Source organism: Bombus impatiens, unplaced genomic scaffold, assembly GCF_000188095.3.
Source record: "Bombus impatiens unplaced genomic scaffold, BIMP_2.2 scf_1775, whole genome shotgun sequence".
Taxonomy (NCBI): domain Eukaryota; kingdom Metazoa; phylum Arthropoda; class Insecta; order Hymenoptera; family Apidae; genus Bombus; species Bombus impatiens.
Window position 1 is genome coordinate 1 of NT_178194.1, and position 12,135 is coordinate 12,135.

Consider the following 12,135-nt stretch of genomic DNA (forward strand, 5'->3'; position numbering starts at 1 on the left):
TATATGACATTCCTTATTATAACATGATCAAGAAGTATTTGAGATTTTTGGGCCTGGATCCACACCAAAAAAATGGATTGATTATTGTAATTATAATGGTGACTAGTATGACAAGTGTACTTATTCCAATGGTAAGGTAAACATATCGTACGAACATGTTATAGAAATAGTACTATAGTTAAAATGTGATAATTGATTGAATTCTGCGTAATAAATTAAATAGTCAGATACTGTCATTAAACAACTGCAACTTATAATTCATTAGTCAATCGTATTGTATGGATCATTATACACCAAGAATCTGGACATGGTGCTCGAGTGTTTGCCACATTTAGGTGCACTTTTGACCAGTTTCGTTAAAGTATTGAATGTTCATCTAAACAGAGAAAACGTACGCAAATTTATTACTATTGAACAATCTTTTCGGAAGAAAGCATGTTATAAAGTTATGACAACACGTGTTATGTTCTAGTTTAGAAAATTGTTCGATTCTATAACGAAAGAATGGCAGCAGCTGAAATTAAGTCAAGATTTGTACATTCTGGAAGAAGTCACCATACGGGGCAGCAAAATGGCGAAATTGTATCGAAGTAAGTTATCGTGCCTTAATTTTGCAATCGGCATAATTCTAGTACACGTAAAAACGAATTCATACCACTAAATATTTCGCACATAAATGATCAATTCTAATCTTTTCAGATACTTTATTAATATGTATGGCACTTTTTTTACTCATTCCACTGATTCCTCCAATGTTGGATATCGTTCTTCCACTAAACGAAACTCGACCACGACAACAAATACTTAATGTTAATTACGTGATTTTTGACAGCAATAACTATTTTTTCTACGTGTACTTACAGTTATCTTGGACGTCAGTAGTAGTTTCAATAATCATAGTTACCGTAGATTCTTTATTGATGCTTATAGTTCACCACAATAGTGGAGTATTTAAGATTTTTGGGCTTAGATCCACACCAAAAATATGGATTGATCATTGTAATTATAATGGTGATTAGTATGACAAGCGGACTTATTCCAATGGTAAGGTAGACATATTGGGGATGCAAGTTATAGAAATAGTACTATAGTTAAAATGTGTAAAGTAATTGAATTCTGCGTAATAAATTAAACAGTCAAATAATGTCATTAAACAACTGGAACTTATAATTCATTAGTCAATCGTATTGTATGGATCATTATACACCAAGAATCTGGACATGGTGCTCGAGTGTTTGCCACATTTAGGTGCACTTTTGACCAGTGTCGTTAAAATATTGAATGTTCATCTAAACAGAGAAAACGTACGCAAATTTATTACTATTGAACAATCTTTTCGGAAGAAAGCATGTTATAAAGTTATGACAACACGTGTTATGTTCTAGTTTAGAAAATTGTTCGATTCTATAACGAAAGAATGGCAGCAGCTGAAATTAAGTCAAGATTTGTACATTCTGGAAGAAGTCACCATACGGGGCAGCAAAATGGCGAAATTGTATCGAAGTAAGTTATCGTGCCTTAATTTTGCAATCGGCATAATTCTAGTACACGTAAAAACGAATTCATACCACTAAATATTTCGCACATAAATGATCAATTCTAATCTTTTCAGATACTTTATTAATATGTATGGCACTTTTTTTACTCATTCCACTGATTCCTCCAATGTTGGATATCGTTCTTCCACTAAACGAAACTCGACCACGACAACAACTTGTTAATGTTAATTACGTGCTTTTTGACAGCGATAACTATTTTTTTTATGTGTACTTACAGTTATCTTGGGCGTCAGTAGTAGTTTCGATAAGCATAGTTACCGTAGATTCTTTATTGATGCTTATAGTTCACCACAATAGTGGACTATTTGTAGTATGTGGGTAAATATGATTTACTCAATACAATTATATTATATATAATTATGTATATATATTACCGCTTAAAAATATTTGCACATATTTTAATTCGTTGCAATATAATTATAAAATTGCAGACGTTCAAGTTTTTCAGATGTTTATTACAGTGGGTCACGAAAGTACTTCGACATCCAAATACTAATCTTTTACTTCTTTTTGTAGTAAATGTTTTATAGCTTTTATATTCGTTTATATACGTTTATATAGAATTTTGGATTAGTTTAAAACTTTACTAATACAATAATGACAGATGTGTCGCATTAGTGTTAGTAAAATTTCAAAACGTTTTATGAAACATATGTAATGGATGTATACATGAAACAACATATATACTTTTGTCAGCCACTGTATGTACCAATAGACATTATGATAATTTCTTTTAATTCTCGATATATATACAGGCACCAAATCCAGAAAAATACAAGGAACTTAAATTCGTTCACTAATGAAGTTATGTCGGAACGTTACACATACAAACAGATCAGAAATTGCGTGATCATGCACAATAAAGCCATAGAGTTGGTATTTAACAAATAACGATAAAATACAATAAATTATCAAATTGTTATTGAACGACATTAATCATTTTTGCTCATTGCATTTTTAGGTTTTACGATATATTAGATGAAAACAATCGAATTAGCTATATGATTCAAACTGGACTAAATATGATTGGTATAACCACGACAGCTGTTCAAGTAAAAATATTCTTATGTATTCTTAGTGAAAATCTAGCTAAGCTTGAAAAATCGTTAACCTAATCAATTGTTTTATATCTGCAGACAGTCATTAACTTAGATAGACCGGGAGAATCAATTAAAAGCGCCGTGCTATGCGGTGCTAATCAGTTTCATTTGTTTATGCTTAGTTTACCTGGACAAATACTTGTAGATCATTGCACCGAACTAACGAAACAATTGTACGTGTTTAGTGCTTTCGAAACATAACTGCAGTAGAACCACGATTATCAGATCACAGATTAATGAAAATTTGTGGGCGGTTCTGTATATGAAAGATTGAAAAATAAGAATGGGAACTGATGGAAATTGTTACTTTTTTATCCAAACATTTTTATTCCTTTCCGATATTGGTATTTACAAATAATTAGAACTAAATGATGTTTTCCTATGTCCAAACAAAGCTATTTGATTAACCGAACAGCGCTTACCATGGTTAGATCGGATAATCAAGATTCTACTATAATCTTCTAAACCACAGAATGTAATGTTTTACTGACATCGAAACAGATACGATTCTACATGGTATGGAGCACCAATAGGAGTTCAAAAAATGCTTTACATGATGCAAATAAGAACTAGAAGGCCATGTACATTAACTGCGTGTGGATTATACCAAATGAACATTGAGAACTTTGGAACTGTATGTAACACAGAATAAGTCGATTGTAATTGTTGCACTATATCAACCATTATTTACAATCGTTTTCATTGTAAGACCTTCAAAACCTGCATGTCGTATATTACGATGATAATGTCATTGAAAGGATGAAGTTCACTATTACCTCCATATCCGTTGCATTTTATACTTGGACTGAGTAAGCATGAAGATGGTATAATAACCGATATAATAGTTTATCATTATATCGAACGTATAAATAAAATTAATAAATCACGATAATTAGTTGATATTCTTTTATTCGCAATTAATACTGTGTACCTTCCCAAAAATTACTGTACTGGACCTTTTTAAGTATCGCCAGAAAGAGCAATGTGTGTATGTATACACGTTTACTACCGTCATCCAGGTAAACAGATATGATACAAGTACTCAGTTAATCAATCGAGTAATAATTGTTTTTTTTATTTTTTGCATCACATACATAACATTGTTGCACAGTTATATCGGAAAACACTGCAAACGAAAACATAATAGCTCTGGTAGAAATTCGGACGACTTCACTGAGCAGTTACATGTTTATCAGCGAAGGCGTTAGCAGTGCAATGTGTAATCAATGTTTCAGAACAATTACAGCTCTTGATCTTTCAAGACAGGTGGCACGACAATGGCTTACGTGTCATTTTTTACCTACTATACGGATTTACCGTAATTTGAACCTGCTTTAAAAATAATACATACCTCTCCAATAAACAAAATGATTCGCAGCCATATTTAATGACTTCAATTTCATACTTCATGTAATGCCGAGTATTAGTACAACTGTGTTTAGCAGATATTGTCCACCAGTTCTGGAAATGGATAGATACATTTATATATTTCACGAACATTAAATAGTTACAGAGTTACGCTTGCATGTGGTTTCATTGACTACCATGACGCTATTCTAAAAATCTGGTCTCATGCACAGTAAGGTTCAAAGGTACAACGAGATAATATTTACATCACGATTGAAATATTTAAAATGGCTCGCAAAAGTATTACATTTAATATTTCAGGGAAACGTAAACCAGTATTGTGATATGTTCGAAATCTAGTACCATAAAGTACTCAAGAATTACTTACAATTAGTAAGACAACACCGTCGTCAAAAGCAAGAATTCTGGAAATACTAGCGCAATTGTAGTGATGATTAGCATCACAATCATATTTATGCCATCTGTAAGGAGAAGAATATTTTTTAAAAAATTATTATGGATAAAAAGAAGAAACTGAAGAGTGAATTACACGTAATAAATTAAATAATCAGGTAAGATTGATGAACAGTCGGAATTCGAATCGTTAGTTATTAGAAATATACACAGGAATCTGTATAAACAATTCTGCATGGTACGACATATCGGTAAAAATTCAAAAATTGTTTTACGTGACGCAAATAAGGTGGAAGGAGCCATGTGTCTCAACAGCAGATGGATTCTACGAAATGAATATCGGTATATTATGTACTTGTACAAGACTGACATAGTTATTTATATGTACTTGTGTGTGTATACTGTAATTGTATATTATCTACTCTCCGATTATTTTAAATTTTAAGACCTTCAAAACGTACATGTCGTCTTTCACAATGATAACGTCGGCAAAATGATGCTTCCACGTCAGCTGTGGGAAATATGGTATCATAGTCATTGTGTTCTGACATTGAATTTGGACTAAGCAAGAATGCAGATAATAGAAAAATAATCGACATATATTATTAATTTTATATTATTTAAATCACCCTATTGAATATGCAAATAAAATTATTGTGTAATTATTGTGTAGATTTCTTCCTCTACATATATATTATTCTTCTATTACATGTACACAGCAGGTTTCATCTTATAGTTCATCTTATAGTAGTATAACTTCCCGTTTTTGTTTTGTTTTAAAACCACACAGTAAACCAACGTGAGTTTCACTTCAATAAGAACATGAAGACACTTCCTACTGCGACTGGAACGTAAAATGTACATCAAATAAAAGAACGATAACTATCAGCAATGGTTACTAGGAGAGAGTGTTCTAGTCGTCGTAACGCGCGATGTACAAAATTCATATCGATCGACATTATCAAAACTGTCAGAAATGTACTGTAACCGTAATTGTAAGTATTATACACAGAATACAATTTTGCTCTCTCATATTTCTACCCTATCTCATATTCGTAATCTCTCCTCTGTCTATATCTCAACAGTTATCTTCGAGGTATCTATGTTCTTCAACAATAGGGGATCAATCCTTTGTCTTCCAACGAATATCCAACAAGCGACAGTTTTAGAAAGAGATGATTTATATTTTATGATGTGCATCCTAACTGAAATTGGTAATCCCTTAACAGAACGATTACGTCATTTTCTTATAGGTATGTACATATGTAACTACCGTATAAACTGCTAATACAATAACACCAGCAATCAAACAGTTTTGCCGCGATACAATAAATGAAATAATATGAAAATACTGTCATTAAGTTTCTCTACACTTTACCGAATCAATTTACTACCATTTGATACTTTGGATCTATAAAGAATCACTTCATGCATTCGGCACGGCATGTCAGTTTTATTGAGTTTGTGGTTCCGTGCGTTGCGTTTCTTTACAAGTCGTTGTTTCGAAATTTGGAAACATGGACGGTAAGAGGAAGGGATACAATATACTTATATTATACCGTGATCAAAATATCTAACGTTTCGTTTACTAATAATATTAAGGGTATCTGAATTATATTTTTGTACATATTCTATATCGCTAATTTTATTCAAATATAATTCATTCAAATAATTTTATTCAATTTTCGAAATATGTAGTATTTCAGAAAACCGGGGAACAGTATCCCGATATATATGACATTCCTTATTATAACATGATCAAGAAGTATTTGAGATTTGTGGGCCTAGATCCACACCAAAAAAATGGATTGATCACTGTAATTATAATGATGACTAGTATAACAACCGTACTTATTCCAATGGTAAGGTAATCGTACCGTAGGTGCAAATTATAGAAATAGTTAATATGAGGCAATTCATTGAATTCTGCGTAATAAATTAAATAGTCAGGTAATGTCATTAAACATCTGGAACTTATAATTCATTAGTCAATCGCATTGTACGAATCATTATACACCAAGAATCTGGATGTGATGCTGGAGTGTTTGCCACATTTAGCTGCAATTGTGACCAGTTTCGTTAAAATAATGAATGTCTATCTCAACAGAGAAAATGTACGCGTATTTATTATTATTGAATAATCTTTCCGGAAGAAAGCACCTTATAAAATTATGACAACACGTGTTATGTTCTAGTTTAGAAAATTGTTCGATTCTATAACGAAAGAATGGCAGCAGCTGAAATTAAGTCAAGATTTGTACATTTTGGAAGAAGTCACCATACGAGGCAGCAAAATGGCGAAATTGTACCGAAGTAAGTTAGCATGTCTTGATTTTTTAATCGGCTTACTTCTAGTACACGTAAAAACGGGGATTCGTACCACTTAATATTTCGCACTTGAATGATCAATTCTAATCTTTTCAGATACATTAATGGTATTTATGGTACTCTTTTTACTCGTTCCACTGATTTCTCCTATGATGGATATCCTTCTTCCACTAAACGAAACTCGACCACGACAACAACTACTTAATGTTAATTACGTGCTTTTTGATAGCCATAACTATTTTTTCTGCGTGTACTTACAGTTATCTTGGGCGGCAATAGTAGTTTCAATAAGCATAGTTACCGTAGATTCTTTATTGATGCTTATAGTTCACCACAATAGTGGACTATTTATAGTATGTGGGTGAATATGATTTACTCAATACAATTATATTACATATAATTATGTATATTCACTACCGCTTGAACATATTTGCACATTTTTAATACGTTGCAACATAATTATAAAATTAGAGATGTTCAAGTTTTTCAGATGTTTATTACAGTGGGTCACGAAAGTACTTGAGCATCTAAATAGTAATCTTTTATTTCTTTGATAGTAAATGTCTTACAGCTTTTATATCCATTTATATACGTTTATATACATTTATATACAATTTTACATTGGTTTGAAACTTTACTAATACAATAATGACAGATGTGTCGCATTAGTGTTAATAAAATTTCAAAACGTTTTATAAAACATATGTAATAGATGTATACATGAAACAACATATATACTTTTGTCAGCCACTGTATGTACCAATAGATATTATGATAATTTCTTTTAATTCTTGTTATATATCCAGGCATCAAATCCAGAAAAAAACAAGGCACTTAAATTCATTCACTAATGAAGCAATGACGGAACATTACACATATAAAGAGATCAGAAATTGCGTGATCATGCACACTAAAGCCATAGAGTGTGTATTTAACAAATGACGATATAGTATAATAAATTTTCAAATTGTTATTGAACGACGTTAATCATTTTTGTTCGTTGCATTTTTAGCTTTTATGATATATTAGATGAAAACAATCGACTTAGCTATATGATTCAAATTGGACTAACTATGATTGGTATAACCACAACTGCCGTTCAAGTAAAGATACTCATACAGTGAAAATCTATTAAAACTTGAAAAATCATTAACCTAATCAATTGTTTTATATTTACAGACAGTCATTAACTTAGATAGACCGGGAATATCAATTAAAAGCGCTGTATTGTGCGGAGCTAATCAGTTTCATTTATTTATGCTCAGTTTACCTGGACAGATACTTGTAGATCATTGCACCGAACTAACGAAACAATTGTACGTGTTTAGTGCTTTCGAAACATAACTGCGGCAGAACCTCGATTATCAGATCACAGATTAATGAAAATTTGTGGGTGGTTCTGTATTTGAAAGATTGGAAGGTAAGAATAGGAACTGATGAAAATTGTTACATTTTTATCCAAGAACTTTTGTTCGTTTCTGATATTAATATTTACAAAGTAATTCAAAGTAAATGATGCTTTCCTATGTTCAAACAAAGCTATTCGATTAACCGAATAACGCATACCATGGTTAGATCGGATAATCAAGATTCTGCTGTAATCTTATTAATCATAGAATGTAATATTTTACTGACATCGAAACAGATACGGTTCTACATGGTATGGAGTACCAGTAAAAACTCAAAAAATGCTTTACATGATGCAAATAAGAACTAGAAGCCCATGTACATTAACTGCGTGTGGATTGTACCAAATGAACATTGAGAACTTTGGAACTGTATGTAACACAGCATAAGTCGATTGTAATTGTTGTACTATATCAACCATTATTTATAATCGTTTTCATTGTAAGACCTTCAAAACCTGCATATCGTACATTACGATGATGTTGTCATTGAAAGGATGAAGTTCACTGTTACCTCTATATCCGTTGCATTTTATACTTGGACTGAGTAAGCATGAAGATGATATAATAACCGATATAATAGTTTGTCATTATATCGAACGTACAAATAAAATTAATAAATCACGATGATTAGTTGATATACTTTAATTCGCAAGTAATACTGTGTACCTTCCTAAAAATTACTATACTGGACCTTTTTAAATATCGCCCGAAAGTACAATGCATGTGTGTATACACATTTACTAACATCATCAAGGTAAACAAATAATACGGGTCCTAATTGAACTAGCACTAATAAAACTAGCACTATTATATGTAGTTAGAGAAGTGCACAAAAATTTCTAATTATTCATTTCATATTGTTAAAGCGATAATTTAAAGAACATTACGAAGTACATACTACACTATGGGCATAAACTAATTAAGATTTGTGCTACTGTATCTTTTTCCTTGTTATGCTGTCATATTCAGTATTGCACAAGATTCTTTTAAATATCGTTTTTACAATATAATGTGAAGAACCTGGCTGAAAACTTGCTAACCACAATAGTTACGTATATTATATTAGCTACTATTTACGAATATTTTAATCTTCAGACTGTCAAAGTGTACATGTGCTATATAACAACGTTAATATCAGTGAAATATTGAATCCGCACTACCTGGTGAATGTAATCATATCTACACGTGTATGTTCTACACAGTTTTATCTGACATAAAAATAAATAGCCGATATGTCATATTGAATAAATTAAACGATTTCAATGAATCTGCAAATAATGATATACAACCACACATTTCAAATACAGTGTTAATACTTTAGTACATAAATCGAAACTAAATAATATACATTCACTATTATTTGACTGAATCTTCCTTACATTTCCTTCGAAAATAACTTGACAATCTTAAGAAGTTAAAATAAATGCCACTTCTATTGTTACAATATTCATGTGTTGCAAACAGTGATAGTCTTCACTGAGACTTTTCAATTGAAAGTCAGAGGAAGTGCTACAACTAGGATACGCTGTGCATAAAAAGAAATGTTTTCAAGCAGTCAGCGCTATGAATGCTCTGCTAGCACTCACGATCAATTATTTAGTTGGTATACCATAATTAATAATAATAACAGCTGTACCATGTCCCGCAGAGCGATGTAACATGTCTCACAGGAACGTCGGAAAACCATTATTATGATGTCAAAGATGATATCACAACTTTAAAAATGATATCGTAGTGAGGTACTTGGCAACAAATCGATTTACTATAATATTTAATGACGAAAATTATGCATTTCCAGCAACATTGAATGTCCAGTATAACTACATATGAAGCATATTGATTTCTACGAGAAGGGAATCTAATACCCCATACGACACTTCTTATACACACGATTTCTTTTAAAGCGATTGCACAAGTTAAGAAGGCCGACGTTTGAAACCTGAAGCAACAGCCAGTAAGGGAAAGAGATTTACACTAAAACTAAAATATTTAGTTCTCTTTAAACTAATAATTGGGCTGCTGATATTTATGTAAATCCCACTTTGTGTGAATAGATTTGAAAAATCGAACCCAAGAAAAAGATGTTTTTACCTGTTACATATTACAGGCAATATTGTATTTTGAATATTTTATATATTTTTGCATATGATATGATCGTTGATGATCGTCTTATTTCGGCTTCAAGAATCACCTCCTAAATTTCCCGACACCTGTAGCCGAACATCCTGTATATTTTTAAATATTATATGCATTCATTACATTTCTTTTCCTTGCAACTTTACATAAATGTATAGAAACACGTAGTGACTAGTGGTATTAATCCTATATTGATGTTATTTCTATGCTATTTGATATAACACGATAGCGTAATTAATGTGGGTTTTGAGTATTCAGTGCTTCAGATAACCGGAGGCCCCGAAATATTTCAAGTGCCTTACTACAGCAAACTCGAGCGATATATCCAACTTTTGGGACAAGATCCGCGCCATAAAAGTAGCACTAGAAATATTATTGTAGTAATAGTAGTGACTAGTATCGTAAGCATTACTATCCCAGCGGTAAGAAAAACAAGATAATCATTATATAGAAAAGTAATAAAGCTAACGATAAGGTAATGTCATTAAACAATTGGGACTTGCTATCAATAGACCGCAGAGTTATTTGCGTCGTTGCATAACAAGGACATGGATGGAGTCATCGAGTGTCTGCCACACTTTGTCACATCTTCCACCAGTGCTGTTAAAATATTAAATATGCATTTCAACAGGCGAAGTGTGCGCTAATTTCTTTTTATATAAAGAAATTGTCAACTACACACGTTGTTAAATGGACAAATACTTATTTTTTTCAAGTTTAACAAACTGTTCCAACTTGTGGCAAAACAATGGGAACAACTGAAATTAAATGGCGAATTGCACGTTCTGGAGGAAGTCGTCAAGCAAGGCAACAGAATGGCGCACTTTTATCGTAGTAAGTGAAGTTATCTCAATTCTCATCATAATTTTCAATATTTTTAATTTTTAACCAAACCAGTCCTTCCTAACATACATAAAATTATTTATACGTGAACAATCAATTGTGTTGATTTTCAGACACTTTAGTAACTTTTATGGTATTGTTCTTGCTGGTGCCACTAATTTCTCCCATTCTTGATATTGTCCATCCAATAAACGGAACTCGAACACGCCAACAACTGCTAAGAGTTAATTACATATTTTTTAACGATGCCGACTATTTCTTTTACATATATTTACAATTATTTTGGAGCTCTGTCGTTGTAGTGTTCACCATAATAGGTGCTGATTGGTTATACATGCTAATAATTCATCACAGTAGTGGATTATTTGCGGTTTGTGGGTAAATACCCTGATATTATGCAAGATTTGGTTGTTAGTCGCCATTTTCGTATGCACGTGAAAATATTGCAATCACTAAATTTATAACTCGTACACATGTTCATTTTTGTTGTCATAACCGTAGACATCGAGTCCAAAAAGCAACTGTGAATCCAAACTACTTTACTGGTGATGCTATTTCCGAGAATTACACGTATGAAAAGATCAGGAATTGCGCTATAATGCACAATGAAGCCATACGGTCTGTATTTATTACAATAATCAAAAAATTACGAAATGTCACTAATATACATTTTCATTAATTTTAAAGATTTTCAGATATATTGAAAGAAAGCAGTCGGGGTAGTTACTTAATTCAGGTTGGATTGAATATGTTGAGCATAAGCGCGACAGCTGTTCAAGTAAAAACAATCTTCAAAATGATAACAAACATTAAAAATAGTTTCAGACAAATAATTGTTTATATTATTCTTCAGACAGTGATAAACTTAGACAGACCGGAAGAAGCAATACGAAGTGCGGTATTTTGTGGGGCTTGTCTATTTCATTTGCTTTTACTTAGTTTACCTGGCCAGGTGCTATTGGATCATTGTTCTGATTTAGCAGATAATATGTATGTGTT

General features: G+C 31.9%; 4 protein-coding genes across 4 annotated transcripts; all 4 read left to right on the forward strand.

Annotated features, from left to right (window-relative positions):
• Nucleotides 1-6: 6 nt before the first annotated feature.
• On the forward strand, nt 7-1,019 carry LOC105681702. Its single transcript, XM_033324226.1, has 3 exons — nt 7-391; nt 473-590; nt 700-1,019. Exons 1-3 carry the CDS (start codon nt 308-310, stop codon nt 1,017-1,019), a joined length of 522 nt encoding a protein of 173 aa, XP_033180117.1. The 5' UTR covers nt 7-307.
• LOC100746116 (odorant receptor 9a-like) lies at nt 954-3,527 on the forward strand. Its single transcript, XM_033324223.1, has 8 exons — nt 954-1,304; nt 1,386-1,503; nt 1,613-1,877; nt 2,315-2,431; nt 2,521-2,611; nt 2,696-2,832; nt 3,158-3,293; nt 3,369-3,527. The coding sequence occupies exons 1-8, from the start codon at nt 1,221-1,223 to the stop codon at nt 3,420-3,422; spliced, it is 1,002 nt and encodes a 333-aa protein (XP_033180114.1). The 5' UTR covers nt 954-1,220; the 3' UTR covers nt 3,423-3,527.
• A 1,637-nt stretch (nt 3,528-5,164) lies between these two features.
• LOC100746236 (odorant receptor 9a-like) lies at nt 5,165-8,875 on the forward strand. Its single transcript, XM_033324225.1, has 11 exons — nt 5,165-5,415; nt 5,517-5,944; nt 6,119-6,282; nt 6,409-6,534; nt 6,616-6,733; nt 6,845-7,109; nt 7,555-7,671; nt 7,761-7,851; nt 7,928-8,064; nt 8,394-8,526; nt 8,602-8,875. The coding sequence occupies exons 2-11, from the start codon at nt 5,938-5,940 to the stop codon at nt 8,653-8,655; spliced, it is 1,212 nt and encodes a 403-aa protein (XP_033180116.1). The 5' UTR covers nt 5,165-5,415; nt 5,517-5,937; the 3' UTR covers nt 8,656-8,875.
• Nucleotides 8,876-10,213: 1,338 nt separating this feature from the next.
• On the forward strand, nt 10,214-12,127 carry LOC112213900 (the record flags this gene model as incomplete). The annotated part of the gene is made up of 6 exons (XM_033324224.1): nt 10,214-10,931; nt 11,010-11,127; nt 11,250-11,514; nt 11,638-11,754; nt 11,824-11,914; nt 11,990-12,127. Coding segments are annotated over exons 1-6 (819 nt in total), but the record flags the coding sequence as incomplete, so codon positions are not given.
• Between the last annotated feature and the right edge of the window lie 8 nt (nt 12,128-12,135).